The 17,670-nt window shown below is 41.0% G+C and overlaps 1 protein-coding gene and 1 long non-coding RNA gene across 2 annotated transcripts in view; one reads left to right on the forward strand and one right to left on the reverse strand.

Annotated features, from left to right (window-relative positions):
* Nucleotides 1-6,771, forward strand: part of LOC148330057 (uncharacterized) — an 88,773-nt gene extending 82,002 nt beyond the window's left edge. Inside the window, exon 5 of the long non-coding RNA XR_015844998.1 lies at nucleotides 6,623-6,771. This is a non-coding gene — a long non-coding RNA (uncharacterized LOC148330057). The remainder of the gene's footprint in view (nucleotides 1-6,622) is intronic.
* A 3,079-nt stretch (nucleotides 6,772-9,850) lies between these two features.
* On the reverse strand, nucleotides 9,851-16,425 carry chst3a (carbohydrate (chondroitin 6) sulfotransferase 3a). The gene is made up of 4 exons (XM_088305152.1): nucleotides 16,137-16,425; nucleotides 12,966-13,115; nucleotides 12,334-12,819; nucleotides 9,851-11,283 (listed from the first exon to the last, which is right to left on the reverse strand). Exons 2-4 carry the CDS (start codon nucleotides 13,043-13,045, stop codon nucleotides 10,587-10,589), a joined length of 1,263 nt encoding a protein of 420 aa, XP_088161278.1. The 5' UTR covers nucleotides 13,046-13,115; nucleotides 16,137-16,425; the 3' UTR covers nucleotides 9,851-10,586.
* Nucleotides 16,426-17,670: the final 1,245 nt, after the last annotated feature.

Raw genomic sequence — 17,670 nt, forward strand, 5'->3', positions numbered from 1 at the left:
CATTTATGTATGTGCAAATCTCAATGTACTATGAAGCTCATCAACAGACGGACTTCCTTTTATTTTTTATTATTTTTTTAAACGTCGTCTCCTATTTCCCTTATCATAATTATAGCGAACGTAACTGATTAGTTTGAAGCGGACTGTTGAACTTTGACCCTTTGTTCCGAAGTGTGCATCGCTTCATGATATCTGCTGTAGACCTCTGCTGCCCCTTAGAGGTTTCATGGTAGAACTGCAAGATCCGCACAATGGGGAAGTAGGAAATCAGTCTTCATATTCTTCCCGTCAAAACTTCCCATCATCCATTATATAAATTAAATTTAATTCTTACTCTTTCCTATGAAATTTATTGAGAAATTATTAGGTGTTTTTTTCCCCTGCCAAAGTGCACATAGACACAACCGTGCTGGTGAGACTCGTAATCATGCATTTAGAAAAGACAGAAGCGACACAAAACCACAATTTAAAAAAAAATACAATATTGAGGATAAGCAGTATAGAAAATGGATATAAAAATAAACTAATCAAAACAATCTAGTCTACCAACAAAAATGCTTGAACTGCTTAGTGCATGTACGCACGCACGCACACACGCGCACCCACGCACACGTCTCTCTTCTATGGCCGAGCAAGAGCAGTTGTGTAATTTTTATTCATTTATTTATTTATTTTTAATGAAACCTGATGCTACTGTTGTTCTTCACACCTACGGGATGTGCGGGAAATCTTGCTTATTGCACACACAACATATTTTCGGGACCTTATTTTAAAGTTCTGTAGTTGTTCCTGGAAGAAGCACGTTTGCCAATCAAAGGCAGTATTAGAAGAATATTTAGTTAAGAAAGATAGACTTTATGACATCACAATAAATAATTGAGCTCCATGTCATGTTCGGACAATGCTGCCCTCTAGTGATTAGAAATTGACCTGCAACTAAAACATCTTCGATTGAAACAGCCTTAAAAGTTCATACCTATGATTTATAAAAGGGGGATTCGGAGAGAAAGTTGTGTGGGGGATGTTTTCAAATGGCCAATAATCATCAGGCTCGGTGACTGATGCTATAGGAATAAAGAACCCTATGAATACGGTGTTTTAGATGTCTAACGACAATTGAGTGAGAAAAGTAAGCTTTATGTGGCTTTTTGTGATCACAAGAGCAATTTTCAAAATTTGGATTAGACTTATAATTGACTGAATGTTTCTTTACTGGGCTTATACGTTTCTTAAAAATTGACAATAACTGTATGACGCTTACTGTACTCAGTGACGCAACAATGACTTTTGTTGTTATTAGAACAACATGGGAAGCTTCGGATGCTTACTTGTGACTTGTGACTTTTCTTTCAAGTTGCAAATCCCACGGTGTCCTTTGAGACGAGGCGAGGGGTGGGCAGGTGGTGTTGGTTCAAGTATCCCGGGGCATAATTTATGAGAGAGGTTAAAAGTCAAATGAAGACAATGGCCAGCAATTAGATGTTGCTGAATACTGCAGTGTGTGACATGAGCCGCCGCTCGTTTCTCTCCAGGCTGGTTGACCTCACTCTTTAACTAGTTCAGAACTGCTCATGCAACAACTTCTGGAGAATTTTTTATCTTTTCTTTTCTGTGTTCACTTGTATGTATTTGATCATGATATGCGGAGAGTAATTGGATTTTTCAGATGATCGCTACGGTTAAGGCCAGAACTTTAAGAAAGTTATTTTGTGGATTTTCTTTTTGTACAGCTAGTTACTATGTTATTATGCCTCCCATTTCTTTTGGGTGTAATTTCACTGTTGACCCCTAGATGGTGGTACACTATATTTGTTTTACACTAAATTTGAAAGTGGAATGAAAACAGGAAGTGTTTCAGCTCAGTTTGGTTTTTGCTTAAGACTATTCAAACCTCTTCAGTCCTGCGTTTTACGACGACAGACTGTAGGTTCAGTTTATAAAGCACGTCTCATTTTCAAAGTGTTTTTAAAGAGCTTAAAAATGCAGGGGGATTACTGTGAGTACAAAAGTTCTAAGCAATTGTGTTGTTGTTTTTTTTTTGTTTTTTCAAAAAAGAGTCCCACAACTAGTTAGAATTCATATACCTCTACATTCAACATGTTTCAAGAAAGTTAACGTTGGCTCATTTTAGGGAGGTTCAAATTGAGCGCCCGAGAAGAAACGTATGCAACATCATCATATCCTGAGGTGTTAAGTCGCTTTTTGTTCGTATTAGTGCATGCACTTAACCTTCAGTCACTGGTTCTTGTAACCGACCCTCGCCCCTCCCACCCTTGGGCTTGTTAGCGAAGAAATACATCTGCCCTTTTCCCTCCTCTTCCCAATTTCCTTCAGAAACACGTCAAGGAAACAATGTCGAAGGAAGTAAGAGATAAAGTTGCCGTGGCTCTGTTTATTTGCTGTGTCAACAAATGAGAGATGACACTGTTTCTATGCGGTAGAAGCGTTTCCTCGGGCCAAAAATGTCACTTGAAGAGGCCGAGGATTACTGACACATGCGTTAAGAGCCAAATATCCTGACTTAAAGTCCATTTACTGGGAGCTGAGTCATCATCAATCATTTATTGCTTTAAGTGCTTTATTATGGTGTTAGAAAAATATTTCTTTGCGCTCAGAAAAAATGGATGTATTCCTTTCTTATTTATATCAATGAAGCCCAAAAAAAGTCACCTTGCTTCTGCCTCCTTAAAAAAAAAAAAAAAAAAAACTGACAAAATAAAAATCCAAACAATTAAAAGCCAAAATCTGCAAGCAATTGACGTAATAGATGGAACAGGGCGATGCCAAAGCACTACTTTTGTATTCTGATGCAGCATTCTAGGAGCACTGGAATGCCAATCACACTGGAAGGTCCAAGTCACTGAGTCGAAGAAAAAAAATTATCATTTTGACAAGATTATGAACCATATTTATTTATCTTTATTTATTATTATATTAAGTTTGATGTCAGCATGACTTCACTTAATATGTGATTTTGTGCAGGCTGCATAAAGATATTCCCCCTGTATATAAATACAGCAAATTATGAAGCAGTTTTCCGGCAGGTCAAAATGTGTTTTGTGCAACAAATGAAAAATCAATTTCTCATAATTAGCCATCTTTGTTATTTACATTTACCTCATGTTTATTGTAATGGATAAGAGGCTGAACATACTGCCCTGAGGTACACCAAAACACATAAGATGTTGCTGCTAAGACAAACATCTGAAATTTGTAAGAGGCATCTATTCGTAAAAAGGCTTAGCAAGTCATGACATCACATGACTCATCTATTTGAGACACGAAACCTACTCAGGCCACTATTTGAGTAAATATTGTACACAAAGATTGCCATAGTTAGGACTATTGTTAGCGATTCCAATCAAATGTCTTCTTACCTGCCCTTTAATCCTTGCTCTCAGTTTGCGGCGGTAACTCTAACCCGCAAGCTGTCTGCGACGAGATTGATCACCCGCAGATAAGCATCAGATAGAACAGGACAGACATTGATCCCCAGCTGGAAGAGAGAACTTGTCACACGCGCACGGCGACATACACAAACCTCTGTGAAGCATCTGTCAAAATAGCACAACACGGAACTGTATGCGTGTGACTAACGTGCAGACAGCTGTCGGCTCTTTGGGACGCCGCTTGATGAACGCAGGGTTTTTCCTACTGCTTCGCTCAAAATTCAATTGGAAATTACTAACTTACCTTAAGTCTGCTTTATGTATTTTTCTACTGTTGAACCAAGCCCACAACTTTGGACGGAGGATTTTTTATTTTTTTTGCAAAATGCAAATGAAGAACAATAACAAGTTCACGTCATATGAAAATATATACATTTTCAATCCATCCCACGAGGCCCACTTTGTCATGTGACCATATTTGACAAATTAAGCTTCTCCAATATCAAACCTTGTTGTATCTCAGCAACAAAAGCTGTTGTGGTCCATGGGCTGTCTGCTCTGCAGCTTTGTCATCTTTGGTCTCTGGACCTGATCACCCCTTTAGCCCTGATGACCTCCGATCAACTCCTCATCTATTATAAAGCAGCTACTGGTCCGCTAATTAAAAGTGCAACATTCTCACACGGTTTTGTTTGGGGCAGGCTCGGGGGTTACCTCTCGGGTTCTCTTTGAAGGGGAAAGTCTTAAAAAGAATGAGCGGGCGCTTGAATTATGCATAGCAAGATTCATAAGAGGAGAAATTGCCGGCCGTAGCAACTTGAGAAGGTCGGCTATGCAGCCTGAGTGACCGAGGGTGCCCCGAGAACCCGGCTGGAGATTAGGTAAACGTGGTGTAGAATCTTTTCTGTGTTTGCAACAATAGATGAAAGAGTCCTCAAAAATGAATTCAATCCTGTTATCATAACACTCAAATCAACTTATTCCGTTGAAATAAATGGAAATGCTGTTCATCTCTCAGAGTACCCCCGCAAAAAACAAAATGTTGTAACAAAACATTAATAACACTCCGCAATATTTTGCTTTATATATAATATAGTATATATGCATCCTTTTAGAAGTTAATTAAATTGTTTTCTTAGTCAAGATGTGCAACTTCAACAAAGTTCCTTGACAGCAAGGCAGGGCTTTTGAAATCCGTCTTGTGGCATTTTAGGCTTATTGTTGGCTTTGGCGCCATCATGTGGTATCATAGTGTTATTAGACAAATCGTAGGGCATTTCAGAATGTTCAAAATCTGTAAATAGGTGAGAATGAATATAAGGTCTGAAAAGGTGACACTTGTACCCGAAGGCGCCACTCTACTTAGTTTATGGTGCCTTTGTCATTCATTTCCATTCTCCAGTTTCCACTCAGTCACAATGACAGAATGAGTGCGTGACCGGTGTTGTGATGTCCAGCCATCGCCCCCCATTGTATTGAATCGACATTCACAGGAAGTGGTGAGGACACAAACGATACAGGTGAAGGAAGAATTTACCTCGGGGCAATTGTTGCCCACCTGTTAGCTAACAATGCCGGTGCCTGTGCATGTTTGAGCGTCAGGAGGTGTTACGGCTGCCTTGGTGGTCAGAGCGGCAAGTAGGCCAAAGCGGGAGCCGGGACCACAAACTACTATTTGTAGAAAAGGTTTGCTCTGACGGATACAATAGCATGAAGCGCCGGTCAATCTTGAACGCATGCTATGCTATGCGTCTTTAATTCTGCTTCATATTCTGAGTTCAGAGTTTCATTTGTTTTCTCCTAATACTCCGGCTTTCTCCCACATTTCAAAAGCATACATGTCAGGTTCCTTGACTAAATTGTCCCATATGTGCCCCTTGCAACGTTGCGCTCAGCCTGGCTGTCATTATTTGCAGATTAGTGCTGCTGGCCTGCACCCGGTTTGATGTGGACATCTTTCCCACTACCGTCCCAATGAGTTTGAGAGGCGCCACAATGACGCAGCGGTGAAGAAGCAGAAACATATCATGCTGTTAATTAAGCATGTGCATTTGAGCACTCAACCAAAGACGCCGCCGTCCTCATACATGCAAACACGTGGCCGCATACAAGGCACATCATGTACAGGCATTGTTGTGTAAATGTTTGACTTGGTTAACTTGCATACACTAATCAACCAGAGCACAGATAAGACAACTAAGTACCTGCTGAGAGCCCTATAGCCACAAGGGGGCGCCAGAGAGCAAATAATTGTCAACAGAGCTTGGCGCAAATAATAACAGACTAACATAAAAAGTGATGATGACCAATAGTTGTTACTTTTGTTTTAAAAAATAATGACCGATTAAAAAAAAATTACAATACACCCAAAGTGCATATGCTGATGCTTTTTAACATCTACCCCTTTTAAAATTTAAAAACAAGCTCTGTCATTCATGTTTTAAACTATGGCTAGAACGTGTTATTTCTTCACATTTATGTCATATATTTTCCAATAATTCTTCAAAAATTTATTGTTTAATTCCGAGCAGTGGTACGTTTCTCAACAACTTTTTCAAGTTTCACACCCCTGACTGAGAGTGAAAATAACATTTTGCGGTGGGCTCTGCCTCCCTCTGCAGGGCCAACAAGTCAGCATTAATTAGTAAGACCCTTTATCATAGAACTGTACACATACTCTTTATGGTGATTGTTACATTTTATGTTAAAAACAACTGAATATTTCCTGAAAGGTATTTGGTCGAATAAATGTCATCCTGACAACCCGGTAATTCCATCAAAATTAAGTTTAAATGAAAACAAACACCAATTCAGGAGACAATTGATGTTGTTAACTCCAACCTTTCTTTATATACGGCACGGCTGATTATTAAATTGTGTGAGATCAACCCTCAATAGCCACTGGTGTGTGAATCAAGCTAGCAATGCAAACAAAATATCCTGAAGGATAATAGTGTTGTATTTGACTTGTTTTTTCCTTCTTTTATTTTAATTTATTTTCTTATTATGCCAGCATGATCTTTTGCAACTGTCTTTCAAACAGCGTATTTAAAAATACAAAATCAACCACTGCAGTTTGTCTCAGGTTTGCTAAATCACATCTATTTGCTAACACCCCTCCCAGAAAAATGTACGTTTTTGCACGCACACCACTTTAGTAAAGCCACCTCTAGGCTCGAATGAACTGAGTTGATTATTGAAGTTTGAACGCTCTCTGTCTGGATCTATTTCAGAGATATCCAAGTAAAGGCTCATGGAGGCGGGAGCCAAACACAAGGCCTCTGTCCGCCAGGGCAGCTGAGGCCACTGAGTGTTGTGCCCAACCACAGCATTTATTTACCTTGCAAGCCGGGGCAGCCAAGATGATGGAGTACACACTCCAAAAAGGGTAGGACTAGTGTGTATGTGTGTGTTTGCCCGAGGTGGAAAACTAAACATGAGTTGGACAATCCCCATGTGACACAGAAAATGCAGTATATGTGACGCACAAGAAGTGAAGGATTCAGTATTCAGCTTTCGTGTAAAATTACAGGATGAGCCTAAAATGTACGATGATAATCTTTATAAGTGAACTCAATTTAGATATTAGCATCCGCTTAAAGCCGACAGTTGGGCTTAGCATGCTGTAACGAGAGGCGCTAGCCAACAGCTAGCTTGCGAGCTAAAAGGCTTCTGGGGGCATTTAGCAACCAGCGGGCCCGTCCATGGCATCACCTCGGTGCTCGGAAATTGAAATGACAACACAGAGCACGTCTGGAAGTTGCGGTATCCACGGAAGATGCCGTAAAAGATGGAAGCATCGATAGCTAGCTAACTGTTTGACATAGTGGGCCTTGTAATAAAATTCGCACACTAACAACTAGAGGTGGGCTATATGGCTGAATATTGGTCGATATTGATATACATTAATTTAAAAAAAATAATTTTTACTGTTGAACCTATGGGAAAAAAGGTTGAATTTAGGTAGTGTTATTATTTTCACTGTCCTGAGAAAAACACGGATACCCTTTTTTTATGTTAGTGGTTGTTCTTTGCGCTTTGAAGAAATCCCCCAAAATACGTCAAAATTGTTTTTCACAGGATAGCGACAATATAAAACTTAATTTTAAGATTTAAAGAAGTCAGCGCAACTTTAGCTGCTGCTGCGTCATCGGTTTAAATGACTCTCTTTGTCGGTTTAAATGATTCTTCTTCATGTTTGGTGGTGCCTACAACACACTCAATGCCGCTGTCTTAGTATGCGTTCTTATTTTATTTAATTTTTTTTTATTTTATGGACTATTGCAATCGACATTGATATTGAATTTCCTTCCTGGCCCTACAAACAACTGAATTGTTTACTACAGGCTTTGCCCATGTTTTTAAACTATCTTCAAACGTGAATAATGTATATCAAATCAAATCTCTGAATTCATAATAAAAAAAAATTTTGATTTTGGTGGTGACATGGACTACAGATGAGACTCAAATGAGGCCTATAGGCGAGGTGGGTGCCAACGCTTCCTGTTTCCTTTGCCCCTCTCCATTTCCGTCAATTGCACAAACCCACTCATTGATTGTGCGAGTGCATAAAAGAACACTGTGTGTATCTGTTGGTACCGTAAATTAGCTATAATTTTGGTATGCCCGTGTCTCCTTTTGAGCAGGCAGGACCAAACTTGTAACTTATATTTTCTGGTGACTATTTATATATATATATATATATATATATATATATTAACCCACACACACACATTTTAGCATCATAGGGTGTTGTTTATCAAAATGGATGACAATAGACAAATACAAATTTTAATCCGCATGTTATTTTGGCAAAATAAATCAAAATGGTGCCAGTAAAAATGTGAAACGTTAACATTTTCGCATCTAAATCACAACCTTCACATAGAAACCACTGAACATTTTACTCTTTCAACCTTACAGAAGAAACCTGCGATTCACTTTTCACTTCTCATTAAAAAAATACTTGAGAGTGGGTTTGTCAAGCCTTTGAGTCACACGTGACCTTTAAAGCTTGAACAACATGAGTGCTTATACTAAAAACGTAAAATCCAGGCACCTGAATGAATCGCCTGTACGACTTGTTTCAGGCGCCCTTGGGACTTCACTGTACCCATTTTGTCTTTAAATTCTTCCACGTTGACCCCGCGCACCGAGAGACGCCCCGGCTGCAGTGCTTTCATGTTCACGTTTTTAATCAAGGAGAGTATAGGCCCTCGCATAGAGGCACCTCCGATGCATATTCCTTTTTACTTGCAAAAGAAGGGCAATTTGAGCCGAGCCTGAGCCAAAGTGAACACAATGCACCCATTGATGCCGAGTCACAGTGGATACCTTCATACGCCATCGAGCCGGACAGTTAATGCTACAGCACCTGGGTTTCGCTAAAAAACAAAAAAAAGAAAGACAGGCCACATTTGTACACTCAAATCTTGTCTTACAACCATCCAGAAATTCACAGCTCATAAGGCAGACTAGATTAGACTGATTTCAAGTCCCTGTGAAATGAAAAGAAATGTCATGACCAAGTTTGAGCTGCTAAAAGATACTGAATCTCCTCAAAGCGTCCAGTGGCTGTGATATATGGCACCAGGTCACCCCGGGGCAACAAGGAACTCTAACATGGCCACGCCAGCCCGGAAGAAAACTCACCGACTCGTCCCCGAATCGTTTGGACTTTTCTCTAGCTAGCTTGGCTAGCTAACTGCGCATTAAAATTGCACCAACCAGCCACTGATATGAACAAAGGTGTGTAGGTTTGTGTATTTTGGCGGAGAGGCAACTCGTGGGGCCTTGATTTGGCCATCAGCATAAATCTTTAAAAAAAAAATAATAAATAAATGTTAAAGGTTTAACACCCCATAGTTGAATAGCAAATAATTCCCTGCTTGTTTTCAAGCCATTATCTTCAAACATCTGTAATATATTTACAAATAAATCTATTAATTCACTTTGCTGGGCCTTTATAAACTTTCTTTTAAACTCAAATGAAAAATAACACATTTTCTCCACAGTCTTGTGGACAGACAGACATGTATTAGAAAGGACCGCTACAAAAGAACAAAGACACTTTGTAGGAGGTAAAAACACAAATTGTTTCGCTACCGGAATGACTCCAATGTTCTACATAAAATTGTATCCCTTTAACATTCTAAAACCAAGACTTTGAAAATCTTCATTTGTCACATTTCAATTTCTGGAAGTGCCATTTGGTTGAGTTCAGCTTTCACGTTAGCCAACAGAGTTAAAGCACATTTTGTTTCCTTGGGCACATCTATCACAGCATTATCATAAATCGGAAAAAAATGGACACACACAACACATCATCCCTGAATGTCTAAATACAATCCACTATCGCAGAAAAGACATTTTATATGCACAGTTTAGGCTTGTTGCTAGCTGCCCAATGGGCACAATACACCAATAAATACTTTTTTTTTTTTTTTTTTGCCATGCGGCTCTTTAGTGTCCACACCAAATATGAGACATGCATTTTGGTGTGCGAAATATCCCCGCATGATTACTGTTCAGTTTTTACGCTTTCTTTCACAAGACGCCAATGCCGTTTTTAAATAGCAAACAAATCTGCCTAGGAATGATATGGGGTATGATTAACTCCTTTACTACCATTGACGGTTAAAGACGTCAAAGCTCAATTTTTTTAATTTTTTTACTCGACTGGTAGTAAATGAGTTGTGTGATCAATTAATTCCTCACATTTGTTCGCTTTTCGTGGCAGGGCTCACTGCCAAGCCCCCTCAAATAGCATGGAAAACAGTAAAGGCACGGGTGGGCCAATTACAGACTGGGGCTATTTGTGCCCTGTTGATCATTTTTAGCAGCCTGTGACATAGACTAAAATTCACAATTGACAGCCCATGTCAATTTATTTTTTTTCGGCTGGATGGCAAGGCAGGAGTAGAGATGAAGAAATTCATTCCCGTCTATTTGCAATCACACAACGCTGAAATAGTAACGTTGGTATTCATGCTCAGTGTCAAGCTCAACTGCTCGTTTTCCTTCTAAATGTGGAGAAGGGATTCTGCTGCTGTTCATTTTCGGGGGGGGGGGGCGGATCAATTCGAGTTGACCACCAAAAATTCTCTGGAAATACACACTAATTAAAAAAAAAGAAATCAAAAACCTCCCCTTGGAAGAATAAAAAATGAAACCCTTGTTGTAAAGGGGGTGAAGATTTTAGTGAAATGTCCTGTCCTCACACAAGCTGACGGACTTATTGACGAGCATCTTTGCGTCGTCCACAAACTTATAGCCAAACAGCTTCATGGTGGGTCCGCACAGTCGCTGCACCGCCTGAGCCAGTACGAAGGGAATGCTATATCTCCATTTCTCCGCCTGCTCCGACGAGTTCCTTTGTGTGGAGAAGACGTTGCTGGCATCCTGCGTGGTTTGCGTGTTCCTCAGGATCCACTCGCGGGCTTCGGGACTGAACGGGATCCCCGTGAACCTGTACATCTCCTCCACTTTCCGCATTGGGTTGCGAGCGATGTCTTCGTAGCGCACCAACATGTAGCTGCTCCTCAGCCAGCGAGGTTGGCTCAGGCCCAACTCAGCCGACCTTTTAATGATGTCGCAGTTCCCCTGGAGCTTCTTCCACTCCTCGTCATTCTCAGGCACCTGACCGTCCTGTCCCAAGGAGATCCACGTCTGGTAGTTTGACGAGAAGGCCACCATGCGTGACGCTAATATGGCACGGGGGTCTCGGACCAGCTGGATTATTTTGACGTTCAGGCGAGGGTCCTCCACCAGAGGCCGCAGCGTTTCCAACTGATGTACGCGGACAGTCTTGATGGCTTGGTATCGTTTGGAAAGGCACGACTGCGAAGCGAGTGTCAGGTTGAGCGGACCGCACTGCCGGTTTAGACAGCTGAACCTAAAACAAGAGCACACGTTTCTTATCTTGACGCAATATTTGAAGAGCTCGTTTCTATAACGACTTCAAATCATATCTTGCCTTGTGATTTAGGTCAGGGCCGCCAACGCCTTCTCTATTCAGGCCTCAACACACCAATCTGACGTCAGACTGTTTGGTGTAGAGCGCAACGTCGTTGTTGAGAAGTTTGAGGGGGGCGTGCTTGGTCGGGCTGTCGTGACTAATGAGCACTGTGATTGGCTGTTAGCTAGCGAATCAGTGCACTGGACAAGTACGGAAAGTGCCGAATGCGGCCAAATGACGTCAATTGATACTATTCCTCAAGAATTAAATCAACTTTGCTCGTTTTTCACATCTTGTCTATGGACAATAACGGCTAGCTGGACGGAAGAGCACGATGACGAATTGATCACTCGCTGTTATTCAACATCACCGTACAGAGCTGTGGGGTGACTACTGCCTCCGGTGGCATGGAGTGGTATTACTTCTCACGCATGCACAGAAGGTCCAGAGTAGTTAATGTCTCTGTGTCTTCTGGCGTCATTTTCCGGTCTGACGTGCCAACTTGTAGGCCGTCGCACCAGTTGGCCACGGCAGCCGATGTCGGATTGGTGTGTCGTTGTCTTTAGAAGCACTGACCAATTCCGACAGACTACAATAATTTTTTTCAGTGAAACTATTCATTTACAGTCTATCCTCCTCATTAGCGTTTCTCATGTCTGGTCTTTTTCAGGTACATATTGATGTTTGGATTCTTAATTTTTTGGGGGGGGCTCATCAGATTTCAGCCACCAACAGCGACATTTGGGATTGCCTCCAAGTCCTGTTCTCCCTCCCAAAACCACTGCAAACATCAATTTTGCATGTTTCTCGTTCATAACAGATTGTGCACAATTTATAACAAAATTGCAAATAAAGAATTGGTCAACATTAGCAGGAAGGATGGACATAATTGAGATACTCGAGAGGGATAAATCAATTCTTGACATTTTATGGGCCTTCCACTGTTTTGAAGAATCTTAAATTGTACGACGGTATACAATACCATACCTCTCAAAAACCTCCTTGATGAAGGGGGAACAGACTTGCTCTTCGCACAGCGACAAACTGGAATATCTGCGGAACAGCCACGTGGCCACATGGTCCTGAGGTGGGGGAGCGAGGAACTTCTCCAGAGGGGTAAAGTCACACAGGAAGAGGCCCTGAAGTACATCCCGATAAATTGCTGGAAAAAAACTGCCGTTCTCTGTCTTTGTCAACATGTGTTGGACATGCCACAGAGGCTCAAAGAGGTAGAACATGTTCTCTCCGTGCTGGTTGAAGAATTCACCCATGAATGAGGAACCTGATCTCGTGGTGGCCATGAGTAAAATGTTTTTACGAGCACTATTTGGAAGTGCTTCCTTCTCAGTTTGATTGACTTTAGAGAGCAGCATGTCGAGCGCGCTCGGGTTATTTTGTGTTGTGTTGCGGTTATCCAGCGACGATTGGGTGGTCTGCTGTGGAGGTTGCCTCTGCAACATTTTAGCAGACATCCTGATGAGAATAGATATCAGTTAGGAGATTTGATTCGATTGATGGATTTGAAAAAAAAAAACAAAAAAAAAACAGCAATGGAGTTGGTTTTTGCCTTCATCCTACAGAGGCTTAATGCTTTGAGATGCAAAATTGCAAAATCTTACCTTGATATGATATTGCTTTCCTTTTCGATGATGACCAACGTCATGATAAAGACGAAGGCAACGGCATATTTCATCTTCATTTTTCTTTTCTTTTTTTTCGTAAGTCCCGGTGTGGCAACTCCAACTCTAGACGGTGTCGGTAAGTTCGTTCTGCAACAAAACGAAAAATAATTTATAAAATTTTTTTTTTTTAAAAGACAACCATTTGTTATTTAGTTCATGTCCAATCCATCCATCTTGCATAGCAATTATAATTTGGGCGAACTGGAACCTGTCCTCCAATAGTGGCCTCATGCAAAACCTCAGGTATGTTCAACAGTTTATTTTTTTTTTTGACCAAGCGAGTTTTGTAAATCACATGCTTGACTTCTTGGACGCGCGGAGAAAGAGCGCTTAGATGGATGAGCGACGGGGGAAGTGGGGGGTGGTCATGCAAACAAGGATGTTTTTCAGCCCATCGTCAAAAGTCATCGGTGTGATTTCAACACACTTCTCCGTAAATTTAGATGTGCATATTTTAAAAGTGAATGTGCTGCATGATAATATTGGTAAAGTCCAGTGTGAGTTTTTTTTTAACGATTTCAACTTTTTCTTTTTGAGGATCTGTTCGACTATATTCCCATATCCCATCACACGATTTGGACCGATAATTAAATTAAATTAAATAATTAAATACAATTTTCAGGCCCTTGTTTGGCGATTGTGTGCTCTGGAAGTAAATATCACCCAATTATCTCCGTTTTAATACGGCACGACCGACAAAGCGTCAAAGACCGAGGCACTGGAGCTTGCACGCTTTTTACATATTCAGGAGTTGCTGAAGCGTTTGGCAAATCGGACTATTTGCTCAAGCAGAAACACGCATCAGTCTGTTTATCATCTGGCTACAAATTGCATAAATGGCTGACTTCACAAGTGGAAATACTGAGAGCTGAATTGCCACTGGAAGCCGGCTGTTTCTTTTTTTTCTGTTACTGTAAATCACCAACAGTCACTGAATACACAAAAAAGACAAATCGCTGTCGATCGTTCGAAAAGCTCAAATATATTCTTGCTTTTTTATACCAGAATGGCCGAAGGAGGGAAAAGTGTGGATTTGATTGCAGATGCACTTGCGAGGCCATTTTCAAGACGGACCTGGGTCGTCCAACTCTCACTCAGTAGTGTGTAATTGTCTTTCTGTATATTATTTCTCCAGCCGCGGTTTCATAAATGATGGTATAATGAGGATTTCTTCAAGTCGGACAAAGTAGGACTTCACCGAAGGCCTCCGTGTGAAATGCACGGCCGGCCACTTCAAGGATGTCCACTGACGAAACGCTGACCAAGATGAGATTTAGCTCAACAGCTGTTCCAAGGAGTACTTCATGACAAATTTGTCAAATTGGCACTCTAAGAGTGCAGGATAAGTTCAAAAGTGTTACAATTGCCTTCGTTTTCCCTTTATCATACAGTAGCTGTTTGCAAAGTATGTGCAAATGTCCTGCTTTGCTCCAGTATATCAAGAATGCATCCACTAAACTCTCCGTTATTTCTCGCCTATCTCAGTGAGACAATGAACTTTTGTCATTCAGGCTTAGTAGGACCACAAGAAGGTGAAATGAATTCACCTCCCCCTCCCGTCCTGTCGGAACAGACCGGTGTGAGGCCAAGTGAAATCAAGTCTTTGTATTTAACACCATTCTATTCATTTGAGTAACATTGGCATGACTCCCGCCAAATCGCCCCGGTGAAACATTACACCGATCAGATTACACATTGGTGGATTTTGGGCCTGGTGCTTAATCTGTTGGGTAATTAGCGAAACGGACTTGTGTTGCGCCTGCGTTGCTGCACAGTCCATTTTGTGACTGAGTTGGCCAATGGGGATCCCCAATACTTGGACGGTGAACTCGAGCTAGCACCAGAGCTCGAATGGGGTGTATGTAGTGATGGGTAAATGAAGCTTTAAATCTGCTTCATGAACCAGTTGTAGTATTTTTGTACTCCTCTAGATGGCACTGTATGTACAACATTGGTTTGAAAGCACAATGAATTGCCATTTTAAAAACCTTTATAAACCAACAGTGCCATCTAGAGGACTCAAAAATACGGCAGCTGGTTCATGAAGAAAATATGAAGCTTCATTTTCCCATCACTAGGTCAATAGCACAGAAGAGGCGGGACTTCCGGACAAAATAAATAATAGGTCGCCCAACTATTTCCGGATCACTGTTATTTCATATTTTAAGAGTTGTCCAGATGATAACATCTGAGCATGCAAACGTAGTCATAGATAAATCTACTATGGGACACCGTTGAGTCTGTATGTAAATGAGACAGCTGAAGCAACGGGGCGCTCATTCAAATGCAGATGCTTTAGTTACGTTGCCACCACATCTTGGCTTGGCTGTGTATACATATACATAAATACATACTGCGTATAATGTGTATATATATATATATATATATATATATATATACACACACACACACATATACATGTATTGTGTGTGTGTATTCATGTGTTGTCTGCTTGTGTGTGTTTGTATAAAGCAGTGTCCAGTATTGATCGTGTATTTGCAAATTTGTGGGGAGCGCTTGTCTTGTGTATCTGTACTAGTGTATTTATGTATTTGTCTACGTTGTGCGCGCACGTGTGTGTGTGCGCGCGCGTGTGCGTACGTGAGCGTGTGGAGGGTACCCGTCGTTTCATTCTATAGCTAGCATATAGGGGGAGGGGGTCCACTGAATAGAAGCATTTCACACATTTCCACACATGGAGTGAACCTGAATGAAGACTGCACACGTGAATATTTCCAAATGGCATTAAAAAGTGTCCAACATGAGGCTTTTATGCTACTCGTGCAGATGTTTTCTAAAGCCATCATGACGTAGCCTACACATGTGTCAACGAGACGACATGAGCCTGCACTACCTCCACATTGTCACGACTATCATGAATACTACTTTGTACTGTGTGTCACAAATATAGATTTGTTCTGTGCGTTACGAATATATTTTTCTACTTTGTGTCGTGAATTAAGTGACACGGTGAGGAGAAGCGCTTCAGAAAGGATGGATCCTGAAATGTTTTAGATGCGTTAGCGAGGAGCGTTCGTTTTAGAAGGGTCCGTTTAATCGGCAAAATAGCATGTTCGTAACCTTTGTTTATGATTAATATAGACCCACCTTTACGTTGCGCTCTGTCTGTCTGTGTTCGTGGGGGAACCGTCGTCCACACAGCATCTTGCTGCATTGTCCCCGGCAAGGACACACTGCCATGTCGTGTCCAGGCGAGGCACATGAGCAGCACACAAACATCCACGGAGAGACAATGTGGGAACAATTACTCTTCATTTAAAAAAAAAAAAAAGCTACATTTGTGATTAGGGCGCACGAAAAGTTATCTCAAAAGTTCTCCAGTCAAAAAAAAAGAAAATTTGGTTTCCTCCTCGAAACTTTAGCCCCCCACCCTGTGGTTTAATTCTGTGCACTGACTGAAGGGATAGCACACGCACACACACAAACACACACGCACGATACGATCCATCGACTGAAATGTGGATGACGTCACAAGACTACGCGCGTTCTCCGGTGGGCAAGTCACGTGACACGCCCCAGCACTTTCCACCTCGAGTGCGCGGATTTGCATATTCGCGGATATATTTCTCCCAATTTTTATTCAATTATTTTTAAAAATATATATTTTTTGTATTTTTTGATTGTTTTAAAACTCTCCACCCCACGTTCCCATACACCTTTTCCGTGAAAAAAAGTAAATTGTATGTTTGTTTCTTTTTAGATTTCACTTTAATATTAAAATGGCATTTGCCATTTTTTTAGCGCCATATGTAGATGTTTTCCCCACTTTTGTTATAGTTCTATCATTTAATCCTGATTTTAATCATGTTTTTGTCGTCTCGGTAAAGTATACTATGGATTTGCCTTGTGTGGGAAATACAAATAAAGCTCCCTTGCCGTACTACAGTGCTACCGTATTACGACTATTGTTACTACAGTTCTACTCGTAATTGACTTTCGACCTGTTGCAATAAAGTAAAACTCAATATTCCGAGTGAAATCAATACATTATCGAAATACAATATGACCCGATCATGTCATAACCGTTTATCACCACTAGGGAGCAGCAGTGTACAAGAATGTGCGAGTCAGGCCATTGACAGCGTCCATCTAAAAAAGTTTTCCTATTAACGTTGGATTCGGAAAAAAATAACGTTTTGCTTTTTACTCCATTAATGTTAGATTGAACATCACAAGACTTAACACTAAATGTTTTGACCTGCAAATAGTCCATACTTGTGTTGTCTACACTTGAATCATTTTGTTTGTGCATTGGCTATGTTGGCAGAGGGGTACTACGCAGCAGTAGTATCGCGTCCAACTATTTTCAGGATCAGCGAACCAGAATTTCTGTATTGACAGAGGAACAACTACACAGAACCTGTCTCGTCTGACAGTGTGAAAGAAGTGAAGACTTTATTATGAGGCTACAAAGGACGAAAGGGACGGCACATCATAACGTATATATACGTTTTATGGATTGAATGAGTTAACAGGCTAAAGTGTGTGCGTGAGTGAGACATCATGGTTGTGAATTATGAATTACTGACATATTCACAAAATACATTCAGCCCTCGTCACTTGAAGTACACAAGTAGCGTGCCATATCTTTTGAGATTTGCCTGGAGCTATAACTCTGTGT

This window comes from Idiotropiscis lumnitzeri, chromosome 9 (assembly GCF_059441095.1).
Source record: "Idiotropiscis lumnitzeri isolate Australia: NSW breed Sydney's pygmy pipehorse chromosome 9, RoL_Ilum_1.0, whole genome shotgun sequence".
Taxonomy (NCBI): Eukaryota; Metazoa; Chordata; class Actinopteri; order Syngnathiformes; family Syngnathidae; genus Idiotropiscis; species Idiotropiscis lumnitzeri.

Excerpts from the sequence above, each read along its gene's own strand:
- chst3a (XM_088305152.1), bottom strand. The coding sequence starts at position 13,045 with ATGAAGATGAAATATGCCGTTGCCTTCGTCTTTATCATGACGTTGGTC. Across the intron at positions 12,820-12,965 it reads GAAAGCAATATCATATCAAG|GATGTCTGCTAAAATGTTGC; the intron begins GTAAGATTTTGC and ends TATTCTCATCAG. Across the intron at positions 11,284-12,333 it reads ATCAAGGAGGTTTTTGAGAG|GTTCAGCTGTCTAAACCGGC; the intron begins GTATGGTATTGT and ends CTCTTGTTTTAG.